This window comes from Verruconis gallopava (assembly GCF_000836295.1).
Source record: "Verruconis gallopava strain CBS 43764 unplaced genomic scaffold supercont1.21, whole genome shotgun sequence".
NCBI lineage: Eukaryota > Fungi > Ascomycota > Dothideomycetes > Venturiales > Sympoventuriaceae > Verruconis > Verruconis gallopava.
Window position 1 is genome coordinate 272890 of NW_015622157.1, and position 19683 is coordinate 292572.

General features: G+C 48.7%; 5 protein-coding genes across 7 annotated transcripts; 2 read left to right on the forward strand and 3 right to left on the reverse strand.

Annotated features, from left to right (window-relative positions):
- Nucleotides 1–1702: 1702 nt before the first annotated feature.
- Nucleotides 1703–3638, reverse strand: PV09_06255 (uncharacterized protein). The gene is made up of 2 exons (XM_016359864.1): nucleotides 2235–3638; nucleotides 1703–2179 (listed from the first exon to the last, which is right to left on the reverse strand). The coding sequence occupies exons 1-2, from the start codon at nucleotides 3439–3441 to the stop codon at nucleotides 1902–1904; spliced, it is 1485 nt and encodes a 494-aa protein (XP_016212312.1). The 5' UTR covers nucleotides 3442–3638; the 3' UTR covers nucleotides 1703–1901.
- A 1499-nt stretch (nucleotides 3639–5137) lies between these two features.
- On the forward strand, nucleotides 5138–5822 carry PV09_06256 (uncharacterized protein). The gene has a single exon (XM_016359865.1). The coding sequence runs from the start codon at nucleotides 5259–5261 to the stop codon at nucleotides 5727–5729; it is 471 nt and encodes a 156-aa protein (XP_016212313.1). The 5' UTR covers nucleotides 5138–5258; the 3' UTR covers nucleotides 5730–5822.
- A 493-nt stretch (nucleotides 5823–6315) lies between these two features.
- Nucleotides 6316–10200, reverse strand: PV09_06257. Of its 2 annotated transcripts, XM_016359867.1 has the most exons (5): nucleotides 10135–10200; nucleotides 9648–10078; nucleotides 9515–9577; nucleotides 8039–9410; nucleotides 6316–7991 (listed from the first exon to the last, which is right to left on the reverse strand). In XM_016359867.1, exons 2-5 carry the CDS (start codon nucleotides 9693–9695, stop codon nucleotides 6910–6912), a joined length of 2565 nt encoding a protein of 854 aa, XP_016212315.1. In that variant the 5' UTR covers nucleotides 9696–10078; nucleotides 10135–10200; the 3' UTR covers nucleotides 6316–6909. The 2 variants fall into 2 exon arrangements, with proteins under 2 accessions (XP_016212315.1, XP_016212314.1); XM_016359866.1 differs by having other exon boundaries at nucleotides 9648–10200.
- Nucleotides 10201–12545: 2345 nt separating this feature from the next.
- PV09_06258 (uncharacterized protein) lies at nucleotides 12546–17937 on the forward strand. Its single transcript, XM_016359868.1, has one exon. It carries the CDS (start codon nucleotides 12856–12858, stop codon nucleotides 17680–17682), a length of 4827 nt encoding a protein of 1608 aa, XP_016212316.1. The 5' UTR covers nucleotides 12546–12855; the 3' UTR covers nucleotides 17683–17937.
- PV09_06259 lies at nucleotides 17736–19676 on the reverse strand. Of its 2 annotated transcripts, none has more exons than XM_016359870.1 (3): nucleotides 19412–19676; nucleotides 18654–19355; nucleotides 17736–18538 (listed from the first exon to the last, which is right to left on the reverse strand). In XM_016359870.1, the coding sequence occupies exons 1-3, from the start codon at nucleotides 19529–19531 to the stop codon at nucleotides 18188–18190; spliced, it is 1173 nt and encodes a 390-aa protein (XP_016212318.1). In that variant the 5' UTR covers nucleotides 19532–19676; the 3' UTR covers nucleotides 17736–18187. The 2 variants fall into 2 exon arrangements, with proteins under 2 accessions (XP_016212318.1, XP_016212317.1); XM_016359869.1 differs by having other exon boundaries at nucleotides 18624–19355.
- Between the last annotated feature and the right edge of the window lie 7 nt (nucleotides 19677–19683).

The window sequence follows — 19683 nt, forward strand, 5'->3', positions numbered from 1 at the left end:
TGATGGGCGAGCCAAACGTGCTCTGTAGGACGATTTCATAGAAATGTAACGACTGTGGTTTTCCTTAGCAAAGAAGTCTTCACATCTGCACCGTCTGCGCAGTAGAACCATGACAGGAACACCGTTGTTTTCAGGGCAACTAGAGCTGCTTCCTTGAGATATTCGCATTCAAAACGTATGCCGCTGCTCCTGCCACGTTGTCCATCACAATTGAGACCAGGTGTCACCTCTATAAGGTCTTGATACCATGATGGCTTGTGCGTTGATGCCCGAGAATACATTAGGAAAGCAAAAGATGTTAACAAAGCTAGAAGATACAGAAAGGGCGTTCTTTTATAACACAGTAATGTAAAAGACAACTCAAGAAAGTTTCAGCCAGTCAAGAAAAGAAATCATATTAGTACAGGACATAGATTCAAGAGCACTGCTTATTTCGGAATTAGGGAGGATGATCATCAACTCAGGAGAAAATAAACTGAGGCATTTGGCAACGCCACGTCTGACTGTCTACTTCCTGGGTTAGTTCTACGCCAGCGTCTAGGTGTACTCAGAAGCCAATAGCTGACTATTACTGGAGAATGTCTGCATTTCTGTCCGAAGGGGGCCAAGATATTTCGCCATTACTGGTCAGAACACACCGTGAAATCCTTGAGAGGCCACCTTAAGCTCTAGTATCGGTGAAGTCAAAGCCAGTAGTGCAATGGAAACCAGTGTTGACCAAGGATCTAGATTGCTGCTGCCTTGAAGTGGCAAGATTTTACGTCAGATCCACCAGGACAAGCTGATGAGTATCTGGCAAATGGTTCCACTTTCCAACGCACTTGCGATCGTGAGTACGCGCCGTGTAAGAAGTTGCTGTGTCGGCTCTACGATCACGAGAACGTCAGCCCATTTTCACCAGCTTTATGCGGTCCGCTGAAGTCTGAACTGGCAGGCTTCTATGGCTTGTCTTTCACACTGCGACAGTTTACATATACATGTGGCAGATTTTAATCACCGCGCTCTTGAGTATATTGGTGCCGAGGAGTTTCAGCTGACAAACAAAATAGTAATAACATTCATGCTACTAGCCTGTGCAATTAGCGGCCGAAGACGTTTCGTATTAGTTTCCTCGATTACCCTCGAGACGACAACGAGGCATTATCCACCATGAGGCGTCAGCTCAGCTCGGCAACGGGAACACCGAGAAGCTGAAGCTGCCAGATAATACGGAGTCAGTCCGCGCAGGTTATTCTCGTTAACTGGCGATGCACTGCTAAGAGTCGTAGATGCTTCTGTCGTGCGTGTTGTGTGGCGAAACCAGCAGCTAAAATGATGTTTGACATAGTAGTAACTTGGAGAAGAATAGACGTATGTGGGGCGACTCTCATGATTAGTAAAACCTTCCACTTGTAACTTACTTCGCCACTCTTGTATCGCCACAATGATGCATCGACCTGCAGGTCGTTCGATAGGCGAAACCCGCGTTGATCACTCACAAGGCACTGCTGAGTATGATACGTAATTCCTAATAGGTACAGCCACGGAAGTTTTTCACTCGGCATCAGAGGTGAGAACGTCAAGCTCGCGGAATGACAACTGCATAAGTCACGCAGAACACGATCGGGGCTAGTATGTCAACATCGGCTCTCCAATAGAGCAAAAATACGGTCGCCATGCAACCAGCAACTAATGACAAAGGCTGCTTTAACACGCGACCCATCAGTAAGCAGTAGTCAACAGTCAGACATCCTTATAGACGTAGCTATGTAGGGTTAATGTATTTCCATAATCATATATTCTTGTTTGAGCAAAAGCCAAGACTCCATGCTCAGTGTTCATCTTCAAGACACTGCCGGATATTACAATACAAATTCGCAAATATTATATACACGTTTCGTTAAGCATAGCCATGAGGAGACTCAGGTCCTCAACTCGGCAAATATGTAGGGACCAATGACCCTGACCGCAGTCGCAAAGATGCTTACGCCGCCGAAGAGAAGATAGAAAGGTTGCATGATCAAGGGTAGACTCCTCGTCTTGACCCATATGGCCACGAAAGCAACACGGAAGAAGTGATAAACAAGCACAACGGGGTTTCGAATTATTCCTGCAAGGAGGCCAACCGGACCATCTATGCAGTTCCCCCCAAATTGGAAGTAACGAAAACAGCCCATTTGTAGCGCTTTCAAATTAGAGCCTCGATAGGTGTTAGATGGACCTATAAGAACACAATGCTTGGAGGATTGACATACCAGATGCGGCAAAAAGCGCATAGAGCGCTTGTGCGAGTATGTTGATCACGGAGGTGACATCTTTTCTCTTCCAGTGGAAGGCTTTCATCTGCTTCATGACCAGCTGTGTATTTGACAACGACGGCACATTCTCTGGACTGAGGAGATTGGAAATGAGAACAACGTCATTAAGGCCTACGGTCATGCCTCCGCCCGTCAAAGGATGCCTCATATTCAGTGCGTCACCAATTATGATCATACCCGGGGTCTTGTTGACTGTCGGGGGTAGCCACGAGTTGGGCATTGACCTTATAGTTGAATTGTCAATTGCTTCGAGGAAGGCTGGCCGCACGCATTCCGGTAGTGCTGGTACGACTACGTTTCGCATGTGATTCTTGATACCTCCCGCTGATGGAGCTGCTGTAGGACAGCCATCGGCTACATCAATGAGCGCACGGGTTTCGTGCGTGCCGATCTGGTAAAGCAGGATAGGCGATCCATCACCAAGTATGACATGTCCATGGTAGGGTTTAGGGAGCTTTGCGTCCTTCATCTCTAGCCCATAGAACTTCGAGGATGCAAGCGGAGTGTGTCGTATGTATCCCTTCCTGAACTTCGACGCGTACCCGTCGCAAACGACAGTCAGGTCTCCAAAGTAGTAATCCTTCTTACCCTTCGTTGTTGCTTCAACGCCCAGGACCTGACCCGTCCATTCGTTCTTTATCAAGTCGGTTGCAGTGCTCTCAATGACGGTGACATTGTCATGCTTCATAGCGGCCATCCTTAGCGCTTGAACAAATTTTCCATGGTGAAAGCTCTTTCCCTCGGCTCTTGATCCGTCTCCTTTCCCGGCATTGTATGGGTACGGTATTTCTACTGGCTCGCCGTAGTATGTAACCAGGTATCCATGAACAGGAATGCCATCAATGCCTTCCAGACAACTGTCAAGTCCGAGTTTCTCCAGCGCCTGCACTCCGCCTGGCTGCAGCAGTTCACCCACAATGCGATCTGGCTCTTTCAAACTCCTCTCAAGTAAGATCACGCTTCGTCCTTGATTTCCCAGTGCGACGGCAAGCGCGGAACCCACCACACCCGCTCCAATGATAACAACATCCGCATCGTGATAGTCTCTCCTCCTTTTCTCCTTCTCGTCGCCAGGAAAAAATTGGACTGCCGAGGAAGTCGAGCTGGCGGTCGATGGGGAGGGCGTGTCGCTGATGTATGGCATTTTCGTCAGGTACGCAGGAGGCGCGCGGTTTTGTAGCTTCGTTGAGTCCGTCAGGTTGACTCAACTCTGTCTCGACTGAGAGAATTGGGTGGGAGGAGGGTGCGCGCGGGATCTTCTAGGGATGTACCGAGGGTTTGTACATGGGTTAAAGCATGTGCGTGATCGGTTAGAATTGTTGGGCCATCACCGCTGTTCTCGCCTCATATGGGGAGAGACTCAGTAAATTCAGACATGGAGGCGCAGGGACTGGACAAGGGGCTAACGTCATTTGGAGTTAGATCCCAGGGCTTTCAGACTTCCCTCCAGGATCGAGAACGGTCGCCCGTTCACGTCGAATTTCTTTCCACGAAGTACAGGCACTCGAACAATGCCTCTTCTGACCTGTTGATCAGACGATACTGTGTCCTGTACGATGAACCACGCAGTAAAATGCAAGACAAAAGCCATTGGGCACAAAAGTTAAATGAAAGGATCTCAATGGCACTGCTCATCATCCCTAAATCCTTCCGTTCCCAGAGGCGATCGACTGTCTGCTAATTGCATTAGCAGAAGGATACAATTGGCTAAGTCGGGGCTTACATGGTTTGATAATACTAGAGCCAGTGCTACCGTGGTAGATGAAAGCTAGCATTTCTTCAGCACTCTCTGTAGGTCTTCAAATTTTGAAATGCTTGATGAACACTGCATCGTCCCGCTCGAGTTGCAACGTCCTCCTTTCACGTGCCGAGATAAATATTGTCGGACAATACTGATTGTCGATAGCATTTTGGAATTGTAATATCGGCGAGCTATTATACACTCGAGAACGTGACGAGCAGCACAGTGCAGAAATCCCGTATAACATTGAGCGTAATGAGCCTCTTTCTCCCATCCTTTCAAGCTTTTGTGTTGTACCCAGCAACCGAGAGCACTATGTCTTGATCTAGAATTCTGCCGAAATTTTGGTAACCAAATTCTCCTAAATCCCACTGCTCTCTGACTCAATGACCTTCTTCAGTCCATCAGCAGTGAACAATTTGAGAAAGCTAGCTCCATGAAATTTCTGCGCTGGATCGGTCCATCACCTGAAAAGTCAACGTACGTGAACCAAGTGGAGGCCTCGAGTTCATGATAGAAAAGGCCAATATTCGAAGATGGCCTTTAGTACGCTCTCTAATCTATTACGCTATCTATAGATTTAGGGCCTTTGAGAACTCGTTTTTGGACGCCGAATATCGTCATTTTTTTCTTGAGAATGGGCTAGTCTTTCTGTCGGGCGCCGTCGAGGGTCACGTTGAGATTCCAGTAGATGTGGCTAACTTTTTTCCAGAATTGAAAGACTTCTTCAAGGTGAATGACGACTCCTGAATAATGCCTTGAGTATTAGACAGTTAAGACGGTAATGAACCACCTCGAACTTTGAAAGTTCTTCATATGTAATAAAGGAGCGACTCATTGAGATTGGGAACTTGGGTGGATAATTAAAGCGCTAGACATGCTCAACAAAAATTTGAACATAAAGATTGCAGCGGAATGAAATCAGATTCAATTGTCTACAGTCGACATTTTACGATTCCAACCTTGAATACAGCTGCGCGTACCAATGGCTTAGCAGGATGGTATACTAGTTTCCGTCTGCTGGCTTTTGATTGGCTGAATCAATACTAAGTTCGCAGAGGACTAGATATGAAACTTCATTTCGTACTCTGTACATTGACAGACATCATCAAAAGATTTACATTATAAGGGAACAGGCCTCGGATCAAACGGAATTTCAAGGACGAATTTCACGATATTTTCAACACCTCCTTCAGGGCTCTTGACACAAGCCCACTCAAATGTCGCGCATTGTAAACTTTTTTCGCACACCACTGTACAAGAACACCGGATCAACGGCACGCGACCATCTCGCTTCCGAGCGTACGTTTCTAGCATGGATACGTACGGGATTAGGATTTATTGCTCTTGGAATAGCCGTGGAAAGATTTTCTCAGCTCGATCTCCCGGCTTTGGCTCGGGAACTGAAGACGGCGAACTCACCTTCACAATCTCTGCCGTCTCCCCCAAACAATTCGAGGAAGCGCGAAAGCGATGAGAGGCTGTTGGTAGGCACATTGCTTGGAACTGGGATGGGAAGTATTGTGTACGGAAGCACGAGGTACTTCTCAAATCTCAGAATACTGGAACAAGGTGGTTTCAAGCCCGCTTTTAACGGACCTGCTGTGCTTGGAGTTGTGGTTGCTGGGATGGCGAGCGCCAGCTTCTTCAGCATGGTAAACAGAACAAAAGAGAAAGAAAGTTCGAAATAGAATTGCTGTTTAAATCCGAAGACTTCTATATCATTTTGTCGAAGCACACTCGGCAGAGCATAGACAAGATATGTACTAATTAGACATGATGACATTCCATTGTATTCTAATATTTCTCAAATCCCACCTCCGTGTTCCGCTAGACCCAAAAGAAGGAAAAGTTATCTTTTTTTTTTTTGAAAAAAAATTGACTGAAAGAAAAAAATTGCGAACTTGATCATAAAGATCTTGCACTGACCGCGAATCGAACGCGGGGCCCATCGATGCTAGTATTGTCAGTATTGCGGTTGCAATTTTAGTGAGCTAAGTAACTTACGCAACGATGGATTTTACCACTAGCGGGAGTTAATTTGGATTCGTTAAATTGGACGTTTGAGAACCAACCTAAACCACCAGTGCTTGGAGAAGAATTTTGCAGGCTTAAGTAAATAAATTCAAGGCTGCAGATGGAATGAAGGAAATTCGTCCTGTAACATTACGCATACTAATTCAAGAGTTACACCTTTCGACCGGAAACATTACGAAAGTAGCTTTCTTGAATCGCTCTCCTCCCAAGCCTGACAAGTGAAATTCGATTGAGAAAGCCGGACAAGACTCATCGGCGCAGTCAAGCATCCACATTTGTGGGTTTATCGGTGTGATATCAGAGATGAGCCGACTTGAGGAGGAAGACGGGTACGAAGACGACGGACATGGAGAAGGAACAGATGACGTATTTCACTTCAAACCGTTCCACGTGAATTCACTACCTGCCCCGGGCAAGCTCAAGCAATAATCATACATGGAAGCGAGATTGATTATGACGGTAAAGTCGCAGACGCAGCGCCCAGTAGTCAATAGACCGACTCTTGATGCAGGGCTAGCTCAACTTTGACTCCTGATAATGCCCCCCTTCTGATGCAGAAAGTGCAGCAAAACGAGTGCACATGAGGCTGGTCTCAGCGCGTTAAATGCATGTCCCGTTCGTACTATGCCAAAATGATTGTTGCCTCGATGCGTATCCCAAGACGGCACTTGCCAGTGCAATACTTGATCAACTCTCCCCATCGACGCCGCGCTCATCTACCCCCTTCTTTGTTCCGGGGGTGGGTTATGCCCATTGCATCATCATAGCCATGCATTCGCTCCAGTGGCATGCTCCGGCTTCACAAGTATTCCTCGTCAAACTTGCCGTGAAGCTTCATTCCCCCCCGTCCCCACCAGCAGATCCGCTCTTAACCGCCAGCGCGATGCTGATCTTTGGTTTTGTTCCCTCCTTTGCTTGGACACTCTTCTTTCGCCGTAGACTGTGGTGGCTGTTTTGGCTAGATGTGCTCCCTGCAGAGCTTATTGAGCTGCTCCTCCTCTTCGTTTGGCTGCTTGCAATCTTCATGAGCTCATCCTCATCCTCATCCTCTTCTCGTTTTCGTTTCTCAGATATACTCTCGGGAGGGCTCGATACCTTAGTTGTGTCTTGGATCGTTGACTCGGCGAGAATTGTGCTCGTGCGTTCAGTGCTCTCTTGAGGCTCATCTGCTTCTTGAGCTAAGACGTCCATAGTGCCGTCGTCATCTTCCTCTGGATAGTCAACAAGTGGTTTGATGGGATTTGTACCGTTTGCACCTGCTGCATGGACTGGCTTGAGAGCTGTGACTGGAGTGTCGTCAAACTGAATCTCGTCTTCATCGTCACCCACACCATTAAAGTATGCCTCTGTTTCAGGGTCCTGATCTTTCAAACCTTGTTGCCTCCACGTCTGCCCGCCTTGGATCATCACTCTATTAGGCTCCGTCTCTACGCTTGTGAACGATAGAGGCTCGATCGGCGGGTGCATATATTTCTCGTATTTGTCAATGAGCTGCTTGAAAGTCTCGACATAGGTAATGCCTTGCAGCCTCTCTCGATATCGTTCTACGAGATGTATTGTCAAATCTTTCAGGTTCTCCCTCTTGATGAACTCGAACAAATCCAGACAAGCTGAGTTCAGCAGGTTGTCCCTCGGCATGGTCTCATAGACAATGTCTAGGATGCGATCGAAAACTCCGTTCTTGAGCAGCCGCTCATTGTAGAAAGCGTCATGTAGACCTATGCATGTGCGGAAGAACTTCAAAGCTGACAGCCGTAAATGCTTCTCTGAACAGGAGAGAAGTCTGGAGATCGGTGCCGCAATATTCTCTTGGACGAGGAGAAACTTTGTTCTTTGGGCATGCGAACGGACGAACCAACAGAGTGAATCTAGAAGATGCGTATGTAGGGTGACTTCAGCTAATGTCATGTCGGTAACTAGCAAGCATTAGTACGAATACGATCTCAAAGCCAAGGCCACTGACTGTTCTCCTTTTTCTCCAGATCAATTATCGGCTTGAAGAGTTTTCTGGCGCCGTCCTTGTATAGCTCTGAAGCGAATGAATCAGCGTGTGGTATGCCGTGATTTCTGATCTTTGCAAAGAACTCGCTATTGTTCCTACTGATGGCGTCGAGACTTTGTATGTTGGCCGTGGGGTCTAACAATATCTTGATGGCATCGGCCATCTGCATAATCACACCCAGATCCACCTCAACAAGGAGCAATTCGATAAGTATGTCTGTGAGCGGCTTCTGGTGATCGTTAACTGCCTTGAAGACTTGCCCTCTCATCATCATGGTGTCGTGGTCGATTAGGGCCATCAGGATATCTGTCCCAGCAACTCGCACCGAAGCATCTGGGTGCTTGAGAGCAAATGTGATGACATTAAAGAGTCCGCTGCCAATGAAATTCTGATATAGCTGTTGTCGAGCGTTTGCTTGAAGACCTTTAGCAATCGCGCAGCACTGTTGTATGAATATCACCGCATCTTTTCTCCGCTCGGCGTCCGTTTGTGAGGGTGCAAATATGCTGAATAGTTCTTTGAGGAATTGTCCATTGCTCTGAACGTGCTGAACAATGTCCACCTGGTGAAAGAATATAAGCGAGTTGAGGACAGAGAAGGTGGGGTCATCTAAGATCCGTGCCAAGACGACGTCTTTGATGTACTGCAAACGATATGTGTACTGGATCTTCTTTCGAATATGAGGCTCCTCTATCTTGACCACCTCTTTGAATCTCGACTCGTCCAAGAGGTATTGTCGGTGATTGGCCTTGTGACTCGGAAAGTCAGGGTCGTACTCGAGTGCACCAACGACACCGGATACTAATTCGTCAGTCACAGCCGATTCTATTATCGCAGTGTCGTTCAGTAGTATCAGAGTTTTCATGATGTTGCACAGCCTATGCAGATCTTCCAAGCTCTCCAGTTCCTCGGCCATCTCAACCAAAGGGGTCAGCTTTGAGATGTACTCCGCTGAAACCACGAACTTAGCGAGCGCATCTCGTCCACCAGCCGTGCTGTTCGCTACTCGCATCGTGTTCTCAATCTCCGCGAGATTTCCAAGGTCCGGTGGAGGCAATGAGAAGCTGGAGACGTGATCCATGAGCTCATCGGACAAGCCATCGTCAAGTCCTGCGCCACCTCCCAGATTCCTCTGTGCTTCATTTACGAATTCCCATATAGCAGCACATCCTTCAGGCTCCTGGAAACTCAATGCCATGTCTGTGACATTGGCCTCCGTCCACACGATAAGCGTGTCCTGTTGTTTTTGGTAGCCATCGTCCTTCGAGATCTTGGTGTCAAGGAGAGTGCGATCTGGTTCATCCTCGGATTGAACGTGTATTCGTGCCTCATCCTGTCGAAAGTCAGCAAACAGGAATTTGTCCAGTCGCTTGAGTAGGACGCTGCGCAGCGCAGTGAACGCGCGCTCTGAACGACTCAGCGATGGGACCAACTCACGTTGACATTCTGGCCGGTGCAGAAACCCGTTCCCCTGTCAAACCAGTCGTTGTTTCGAAGTTCCTACATTCATATGTTAGCAATTCCGACAAGCATGCGACACGTCTTATCAATGATAATGTAGAAGACGTACGTAGACTTTGACCCTCTTGCGATCGGCTGGCGGCGCGTTCAGCGCCATGCCAGTAAAATGCTCTCCGATAGCCCAGCGCCTAGGGGTGTGTCATGCGAAAAGAAGTAGTGGTAAGCGACAGTTATGAATGCAAGGGCTTAGTCGTGCTGAGGCCCAACGTGTTCGTGTCTCGCTGCGAATCGGAGATGTGATTGCGAGGCTGGTTGGGTGTGGCGCGTGAGCACGAGCGAGGTTTGCGGCAGCAAGTCGCACGCAGTCGCAAGATGCCCAAAAGCAAGCCCCGAGGCAGCAGTAAATCGGTGAAAAGCAAAATGCTGCTACCGTGGAGTTCGCCACTAGTCGCTGCGTTGGTGGGTTTGCGGCCTTTGTGGTGGAAAGGAAGCGCCTGTGTCGGGTTCTCGCGTTGCGCAGCTCACCAGATGCCGAGGGCTCTGTCGTTGTCAGTCGTTGGGAGGGCGACGGGATGTGTTGGGTGCTAGATACTGACGGTCGCGGTGGCCGTCGCAGGAGATATGCGCCTTTGATGGTGATCGATCTCAAGGTTGAGGCGTTGGCAGAGCGCGCTTGGAGACAATCGTCATTCGGGAGTCCCTTTTCTTGCTGGCGCCCCGAACCTGCATCGCATCACGTGCACTCTGGGTCACCCGCGAAAACGAAAATGGTCACTGGTGGCTTCTTGCGCGAAGTTAGTTCGACTGGGCACCTTTCTGGGAACCGAACTTCCACCCAGATCCGTCTGCTCGGCTCTCTGAACTCATCTTCGAAATGGCACGGGTCCCAAAGTCTTGATGGTTGTCAGCATGCTCGACCGTGAACGACTGCGCTCCTCGGTGCGGCTACCTGCGTCAGTTCTGCCCAGGGCACCCGCCACGTTGTTCTGCCCCAACTTCCACGCTTCTTCCAGAAGCATTGCTGCAAGTCCAGCACGCCTGAGCAGTCCATTTAGCTAAGCCATCGAACATCGGGTAGCGATTTGTAAATCAAGCTTTGAGGACAATTCTACGTACCTTTTCACGATGCTTTTCGCTGCCATTGCACGGATCATGGCCTCCTCTCGATGTGGATTATGTAGTATACCACACCATTTGCCACCTCGAGTCGTCCAGAACTGAGAAGAATGAAAATATACTCCATGGAATCCGAGTGGTCAAGCTGATTTCACTACCTTAAAAAGAATATGGCTGCGAGACAAAACCAGTCATATCTTATGTTTCACATGGAAGCACATGCGGACGCTACATTTCAAGGGACATGGAATTTTTTCTGTCTGCACCGTACGCAATTTGATGAGGAAAACAATTACTTATACTCCTTCACTTTCAGAACGGGGTTCCGTGAGCACTGTAATCTTCAATTATCATCAAGACGTCTGTTACCGAGGGAAAATCGGACATTAACTCAAGTTCGTAGCCACCGCTGGACCTTAGGAGGGAATCCGCAACCGCATTTGAGGGGAAATGCGCTCTATTGAAAACATGGGCCACTCTCGCATTGATAGAAATACATTGCAAGTCTGCTAGCCCGCATGACAACATGGGAATTTGGCTGCCTGCGACTTCTCGAGGCCGCAGAGATGGTCAGCTGTGCCAAGCCTGAATAAAGCCCGAACAAAGCCTGAAACTTAGCAAGATTTGAAAGCCATTGCAGTGACGCGTACGCGTGAGAATACTAAGCCATGACTGTGGAAGGATGGTGAAAGGATTAATGATTGCGAGTGCGAGGACATTCGTTCGCATGTACGCATTGATGATAGGCTTTGCGGCGATGTTCAACGCAGCGATTTGCATTGCCATACGCCTGTCCATACAATATGGTTAACTAGGTCCTTTTTACGCCAAAATCCATGACTTCGGACTCATTCAACGTGAGTGGCAGAGGATCCAGTTTCTAACAGAGCGAGCTCATTTTCAAGTCGTCTCAGCTCTTCGCGCCTGGAATAGGTAAGCAGCAACTTGTCAATTGTGTGTGCATAGTCTCTGATCGCAACATTTTATTACCGGGCGTGGTTGTGAGATTGGTTGGCGCAGGCATTGAGTTAGCCATCGCAAGTCCTTCCTCAGAAGCCCTTTGGATCTCATGACTTGTCGCCAGTCGGCTTACTCCGAAGATGACGACGTCTTTCCGTTCAGGTCAAGGGCAAGGGACAGCCAAAAGCCCAAGTATACGCACATCGTCTGCTCTGAGGCAAATATCCGAGGTAGTGGATGGCCTGAGCGATGCTCGCGCTGAGCATCGAGGAAGGCACGTAGAGCAGAGTTTTTTGTTGTTGTATCAGTAGCTCAGTAAACACGTAGCCGCATAGTTGCAAGAGGTGAGTGCCGTTCCATCCAGCGAGTCCAATGAACCGCATGCAGACGTGCTGTAACTGCCGTGACTGGGATCAGTTCGGCGGGCAAAAGACCCACTAATTTTGGCCGGGAGAACGTGCGAACGGTATGCCGAGGCCGCCCATGATCGCGAATGGGGACAGGGAAGGCGCCATGCAGTCGCCCAGAAGCCCCAAGCGAGTGCAGCAGGATGTTGGAGGCAGGAACAACCGGACGGAGGAATCTCGTCTCAGCTTGTCAAACGGCAGTAACGCCTGCCACCACCGTCGCCGCTGCTGCTGCTGCCGTTTCCGCCCGCCGCCGCCGTTGGAGCCTCCTTCACTGCGTCCTTTCTTTGAAATGATGTTCCCTGGAGCGTTCCACACGCATCTCTCCGATCCCTTTCGTTGCCGCTACCGCCCATTTCGGGCCGCCGTGCTCAATACGTGAGATGTATGACGACTGCCAATGTTTAGTTTTAGCAGGCCCAAGCCCATGCAGCTCCACTCCGCATTCCCTCTGCCTCGCGTGCGACATTTTACATCTTGCTTTCTTGCCGCTCCACGTAGACCCTAGTCCACACCTCCACCGCCGTGACTCTTGTTTCTTCGTGTCCAAGACTAGCGAAACATGGCATTTCGGCCCTCCGGACCCTCACCCTCGGTGCTGCACTCGTGGTTTCCAATTCCTCCCTTCGTTTTTTTTGCGGCTGCTGTTGCTTCTTGTTTCGTGTTTCGTGCTCATAGTCAGTTCTAGAGCATCAAGGTGAATCGTTCGTGCCTATCTCGAGCCACGTCGGCGATCTGGCTCACACCACTCTCGAGCCTTTCACTCCATGAGTCCGGTACGTTGCCTCTAGTGTACGACTTGTCCATCAGCGCGCCATCCAGACGTAGGAAGAGATGGCTGGCCCTCCCTTGACAAGACAAATATGGACGCTCACGAAGAAGAACCTGCGCATTTCTCTGCAGCGGCACTGGCTGTCGACTTTGATACGCGCACTGCTTGCGCCCACCATATACATGTTCTTTATATCGTACATGAAGAACTTGTTTGTGCCACCCTCTGAGTTTGGCATTGGCACTCCGGTGCCTATTCGCGGATTCATCGACGCGTTACAAGCAAGCCAAGGTGGAAGAGATACTGTTGCATTTGTGAAGAATGGCCACAATGGCGGACAGATAGAGGATCTGATTAACTACTTGAGTGTTTACGTCACCACGGCGGGCAAGATGGTGACGGTGCTGGATACCGAGGATGAGCTGTTGACTGTGTGTAGGAACAGCTTGAGAGGCTCAAGTAGCTGCTATGGTGCTGCCGTATTCTACTCAAGCCCAACAGAGGGAGAAAGTGGTTACTGGAACTACACGTTGCGAGCGGACAGTGCTCTGGGCGAACGAATTTATGTCAACCGTCATGACAATGACCAGGAGATCTACGTACTGCCTTTTCAGCATGCGATTGATCTTGCGATCGTGAATGAATTTGGAAACGGGTCCTCCAGTCTTCCCGATGAAATCAACGAGTATCCATATACCGACATGACCCAACAAGAGAGAAGCGACCAAATCCGGAGAATCTACATGAACGCGGTCATTACCATTCTAGGCATTGCATATATTCTCGGCATTATAGGTGTTGTCTATCACCTGGTCGGCCGCATGGCATTGGAGAGGGAGCTGGGCATGTCGCAACTCATCGAAGCAATGGTTCCCAATAAACATCGCTGGCAGACACAAGCTGTTCGACTGCTTGCCCTTCACTTCGCAATGGACATCATCTGGCTGCCCAGCTGGATCGTTACCGGTGTGATCCTCAAAGTCTTGGTCTACACGAAAACCAGCTTTGGGATCGTGGTCATTTGGCAGGTCCTCTCTGGCCTCGCCTTCTCGAGCTGGTCAATTCTCGGCGGCAGCTTTTTCAGCAAGGCGCAGCTTTCCGGCATATCAGTCATCATTGTATCACTCATCCTGGCCATTTTAGCGCAGGTCTTGACGCCGAATGGCTTAGGTAGTATTGTTATTCTCTCTCTGCTGTTCACTCCGATGAACTATATCTTTACGGTTATAGATCTGGGACGATGGGAGCACAACGGTCAGGCCGCCGACCTTTTCCAGTCTTCACCTCCCCGCATCGGATCAAGTGAGTGGGAACTTCCAGTCCTCACGCTATGGGTGTTCCTTCTCCTTCAGATCGTCCTCTATCCAATATTGGGGGCTCTGGTCGAACGTACCAAATACGGAACCGCTTCAAAAGCCAGGAAAGTTCTATTCAAGACGTCGCCGGACTCTGTAGACGCGATCATCCTTCGTGACTTTCAAAAAAGCTACGTGCCAAGTTGGTGGTCCCGTAGGGTACTTTCTCTGCTCGATAGTGAGAAAAAGAATGTAGTGAATGCCGTCAAGTGCTTGAATCTGAAAGTCATGCGCGGCCAGATTTTGTGCTTACTCGGTGCAAATGGCAGTGGCAAAAGTACGACTTTGGATGCGATCACTGGATTGGGAACCGTAACTGGAGGGGAGATCATCGTCAATGGTACTGGCGGGATTGGGTATTGTCCACAAAAGAATGTGCTTTGGGATGAGCTGACAGTGTTTGAGCACGTGTCGATCTTCAACAGATTGAAGTCCTTAAACAAGCCAGCCGGAAAAGAAGATGTCTTTGACTTGATACGAGCATGCGATCTCGAATCTAAGATACTTGCAAAGGCGAAGACACTTTCTGGAGGACAGAAGAGGAAGCTTCAGCTAGCCATGATGTTTGCAGGCGGCAGCCATGTATGCTGCATCGATGAAGTCTCTTCTGGCCTTGACCCGCTGTCACGGCGTAAAATCTGGGAGATCCTGTTAAGAGAGCGAAATTCGAGAAGCCTTCTCCTTACAACCCATTTTCTGGATGAAGCCGATGTTTTGAGTGATTTCATTGTCCTTATGTCAAAGGGCGATGTTAAAGCCAAAGGTTCAGCCGCCGAGCTCAAACACAGATTCGGTGGCAACTATCGTGTTGAGGTCAAGAAACCAAAACTAGTCGGCACCGGACTGAATGAGGCTTCCAAATTCTCTGCAGAGTTCAACGCTTCTGACGAAAGCTACACCTTTGAGTGTCTTGACTCTGCAGAGGTGGCTCGTCTGTTGCAAGAAATCGAGAATGAAGGGTTTGAAGATTACACCGTCCATGGTCCATCTATTGAAAGTGTCTTCTTAAATCTTTGTGAGGAAGCTCATGAAGAGAAGGCCTCGGAGACTTGGTCGTGGCACGACGCAACGACAACAACTGTAAAGGAGGGAGAGGAGCAAGCAGAAGCTACCCCAATTCGTTACGTCCGACCGAAGCAAGAAAATTTTCTCCCTGCCTCGAGCGGTTCAGCTTCGGACGGCTCATTTCCAGTCAAAAATTCAAAGGGCCTCGATCTGGTGTCTGGGTCTGGAACTTCCTTCGTCTCGCAAACATGGATTTTGTTCAAAAAAAGGCTCACAGTTCTGCGACGAAACTACATCCCCTACGTGATTTCAGTGGCCCTTCCCGTTGTCGTTGCTGGCCTGGTTACATTTTTTCTCAAAGATTTCCAAGGTTTAACTTGTTCTCCGCAGGCTCAGTCCAGTGTCCCCGATGTTGAATCATTCTCTACCGAAACCAACATTTTCTTTCTTGCCGGACCCACAGACCGAGCAAATACAAGCATTGTCGCTTTGCTATCAGCCATGAACTCGAGCCTGGTTCGCTTTGTAAATTCCTACGATGACTTTCAAAATGCTATCACGCAGCAATACAATAGCATTGCTCCTGGAGGCATCTATGTCGAAGATACTCCAACCATAGCATACGTCGGAAACTACGTTCTATACTTCGCGGTTCTCATGCAGAATATTCTCGACCAGATATTATCTGGTCAGACAATCGCAACACAGTTTAAGCAATTCGCCGTCCCTTTTGCACCTTCCGCGGGCCACACACTGCAGCTCATATTCTACTTTGGCTTGTCAATGACTGCGTTCCCAGGCTTCTTTGCTCTATACCCAACGCGAGAGCGATTGCAAAAGGTTCGCGCACTTCATTACAGCAATGGCATTCGCGCGGGCCCGCTTTGGTTAGCGTACACCTGCTTCGACTTCGTCTTCGTTCTGGCTGTGGCCGTACTGGTCACCGCAATCTGGCTCGCAGTCAGCAACGTTTGGTACAACATGGGATATGTTTTTGTGGTCTTCATGCTCTACGGGTTGACGTCAAGTCTGCTGTCTTACGTATTTTCACTTTACACAACTTCGCTCTTGGCTAGCTTTGCATGGTCCGTTGGTTACCAGGCTGCGATGTTTACGATCTACTTTGTCGCTTATATGACTATTCTCACCTTCCGCCCGGCATATGCTATTGATTCTGACATCAAACTGGCTCACTTCACCTTGGCACTCATAACCCCTTCTGGAAATCTTCTTCGCTCTTTGCTTTTAACTCTCAATGAGTTCTCTGTGCTCTGTGATGGGAACGAAGTAGCAGCTTATCCTGGTGCGTTAGATGTGTTTGGAGGACCGATCCTATATCTCATCGTCCAAGCCTGTTTGCTATTTACTTGGCTGGTCTGGTACGATTCAGGCTATCAGTTTACGTATCTCCAGGATTGTAGTGGATTGAAGAAGTTCATACGCCGTCCTCTTAATGAGAAAAGAGGCCGCGGCGATGACAATGTCGCGGAGCCTACACCTACAGGGTTGGCGAATTCAGGCCTGCTGGTCCAACACATTATCAAATCTTTTGGCGAAATAACTGCCGTCGAAGATATCACCTTTGGTGTAGCACCTTCAGAATGCTTTGCATTGCTTGGACCAAACGGTGCGGGTAAATCTACGACAATCAGCTTAATTCGTGGCGATCTACGTCCTGATCATGGCGATGTGCTAATACAAGGTGCAAGTGTGACATCTCGGCGCATGCTCGCTCGAAAGCAGCTCGGAGTCTGTCCCCAGTTCGATGCTATGGATAACATGACTGTCACAGAACACTTACGTTTTTATGGCCGCGCTAGGGGCGTGAAGGAACCAGATCACAACGTAGACGCGCTTATTGCTGCAGTCAACTTGAACGAGTACCGCGATCGATTAGCGCATAAACTCTCAGGTGGCAACAAGCGCAAGCTTTCGTTAGCTATTGCGTTAGTTGGCAATCCAGCTGTGCTTTTGCTCGATGAGCCGAGTTCAGGAATGGATGCTGCAAATAAACGGTTCTTGTGGAAAGCACTTGTCGGGGTTTCAGAAGGACGTAGTATGCTAATTACGACTCATTCGCTTGAAGAAGCTGATCGTCTTGCCAACAAAGTTGGGATTATGGCTACGCGCATGCTGGCCTTGGGAACGAGTGAAGAGCTGCGGGATAAATTTGGAGAAAATCTTTATGTACAAATCGCACTTAAAGGAGCTCCACATGTTCCAGAGACAAAAACAAGAGAGGTCAAATCCTGGATTGAAAATCATATCGACGGTGCTCAGGTTGAGGAACGTTTGTGGTACGGCCAGCTTAGATTCAGTGTTCCGATCAGGTCTTGTGGGATTGCACGTCTATTCAAGATTCTTCAAGAGAATCAGGAAACCCTCGATCTCGAGTATTATAGTGTGAGCAGGGCCACGCTAGATCAGATTTTCCTCGAAGTGATCACCAGGTATAAGGTGACAGAAGAAGGAACTACAAGACATAAACGAAAAAGGAAATGGTGGAGAGCCATACTTGATGATGCATAAAAAAGTATTGTGTAATTTCAATTCTTGAAAGCCAATGTACAAATATGTCAGATCTTGTCGTATCGTGTACATAGTGAAGAGCTTGGATCGGAAGAGATGGTATTGACCGGACTGAAGACATTATTGCATCCGCTGCTAAACTTGGTAATTCTCTCGCACTTCGCGTGTATGTTTGTGGATTAAATTACTTAAGATCGAGAACATGGCTTAACCGAAAATGATCAGTGACTGCACAAGAATGAGTCGCACTTTGACAACGAAGTCCTTCTTTCATCGGGTCTTTCGACGGCACTTCTCGAAAAGGGTTCGGAACATTTCAGATGTTCATTTCCTCACTGAGGAATATCTGCACTTTAGCATTAGGGGCCAACAGCAAATTCCGAGGAATCTGCTCACTGGCTCCAGATGAAGGTGACAACTGCGAAAACTCTCGTTTTGACCCCTCAGGGATAGACTATGCGATATGACGCATGAGGAACATTCACGCTCCTAAGTATCGTCGTATTTACAGCAGGGTCTTTGTGTAAACCCCAAGTCCCCATGCTGCGCGTAGCTGCGCCAATCCCCATGCCATACCCAAGCTAGCCCACACCACGTTCAATTTACTTCCAGGAATCTCTCTCCACCCTACTGCGACCTCCTGCATGGGTATGCCTGCCATCTCTGTGAGCATTAGCATCTCAATGTCGAAGATCCAGCCTTCGCTGTGCATGTAGGGTATTATATAAGGCAATGCAGGTCTAGAAAAGAGCTTGAAGCCGCATTGAGTATCCTTGATTCGGCTCGTGGCCGGAGGTGTCATGAGTCGTATTAGAAGGTGAAAAGCATGCATGAGAGTGTTGCGGAGTAGGGAACGCTACACCGATATGCGTTAGCTTAAAGTGCTCTAAAAGAAGTACGGGATGTGATGGGTGCAGGACAAGACAAATTAAGTGCTATACCTGACTTTTCCCATGTGATATGCATCGTACCTTGACAACAGCTTCGCTGCCTACCAAGTGGGCTCGCGAACCAATCGCAACGGCTCTGCCGCTAGCATCCTCGATTCTCTGGCATACCTCGACGAGACTTGCCAGATCATCGAATTTACTGGCGCCGTCGGCGTCGGCGAAAACGGCGTATTGTCCTCGAACGTGACGCATACCGTGCGTGACGGCACCGCCTTTGCCTCTGTTCTCCTCCAAAGCAATGATACGGAGTGCGCCTTCTGGTAGCCTGTGCTTGTGTGCGAAAGCGAGCGCGGTTTCTATCGTCTTGTCCGTCGACCCGTCGGAAACAATTAAAATCTCCCAGCCTGGCAGTTGAGGAGATGCAGCATTGTCATGTTCATTCATGGGCGGCTGTTGCTTTGTTTTATGCACGCCATAGGCACGTTGTAGGAATGCAACGGCCTCTTCCAACATATAATTTATTCTTTCTTGCTCATTGTATGCCGGTACTACAACAGACATGAAGACTTCAGCATCCATTATGGGTATCTCATCCTCTTTCTTCTTCCGACCAAGCAGAACCATCTTTTCTTCAATTAGCTTTCTTGCTTGCCACGTCTCATGCCAGCATGTTTGCGGTCGTGGCGCCGTTGGTCTTCCATCCGCCTGATTCGTAATGTATTGTTTTTCTGAAGCTCTAGGCTTGCGAGGTATTGGTGATATCAAATATACGAAGAACCAGATCTAAAGCGAACGGTCAGTGACTATGACCTAATGTACAACAACGGTGTGAGAAATACAAAAGCTACAATTGCCATGAAAAATGCAAGAAAGATAATGGCTACGATGCCTGGCTTCGACTGTTTTGCTAAAGCCAGAAAGTTATTCGCGGCATCTTGCATGCTCTGTACGAAGCTCATGGTCGAAATGAGAATAACGAGGGAAATGAGCGTTATCTGGCTAGCATTGGTACCAGGACAAGTGGCGCAGAGGAAGATGAACGGTGAGGAGAAGGATAAAACTTTGAGGGGAGAGGAGAATGCGTCTCGGGAAAGCCACTATATTGTGCTTC

What these genes read in the sequence shown, in the direction of transcription:
- PV09_06259 (XM_016359869.1), bottom strand. Translation starts at nt 19,531, where the DNA reads ATGAGCTTCGTACAGAGCATGCAAGATGCCGCGAATAACTTTCTGGCT. An exon ending in TCATGGCAATTGTAGCTTTT is followed by an intron (nt 19,356 to 19,411) that starts GTATTTCTCACA and finishes CGTTCGCTTTAG; the next exon opens with ATCTGGTTCTTCGTATATTT. An exon ending in TATCACATGGGAAAAGTCAG is followed by an intron (nt 18,539 to 18,623) that starts GTATAGCACTTA and finishes ATATCGGTGTAG; the next exon opens with CGTTCCCTACTCCGCAACAC.
- PV09_06256 (XM_016359865.1), top strand. Translation starts at nt 5,259, where the DNA reads ATGTCGCGCATTGTAAACTTTTTTCGCACACCACTGTACAAGAACACC.
- PV09_06255 (XM_016359864.1), bottom strand. Translation starts at nt 3,441, where the DNA reads ATGCCATACATCAGCGACACGCCCTCCCCATCGACCGCCAGCTCGACT. An exon ending in TGCGCTTTTTGCCGCATCTG is followed by an intron (nt 2,180 to 2,234) that starts GTATGTCAATCC and finishes ACACCTATCGAG; the next exon opens with GCTCTAATTTGAAAGCGCTA.
- PV09_06257 (XM_016359867.1), bottom strand. Translation starts at nt 9,695, where the DNA reads ATGGCGCTGAACGCGCCGCCAGCCGATCGCAAGAGGGTCAAAGTCTAC. An exon ending in GCAAGAGGGTCAAAGTCTAC is followed by an intron (nt 9,578 to 9,647) that starts GTACGTCTTCTA and finishes ATATGAATGTAG; the next exon opens with GAACTTCGAAACAACGACTG. An exon ending in GCACCGGCCAGAATGTCAAC is followed by an intron (nt 9,411 to 9,514) that starts GTGAGTTGGTCC and finishes GACTTTCGACAG; the next exon opens with GATGAGGCACGAATACACGT.
- PV09_06258 (XM_016359868.1), top strand. Translation starts at nt 12,856, where the DNA reads ATGGCTGGCCCTCCCTTGACAAGACAAATATGGACGCTCACGAAGAAG.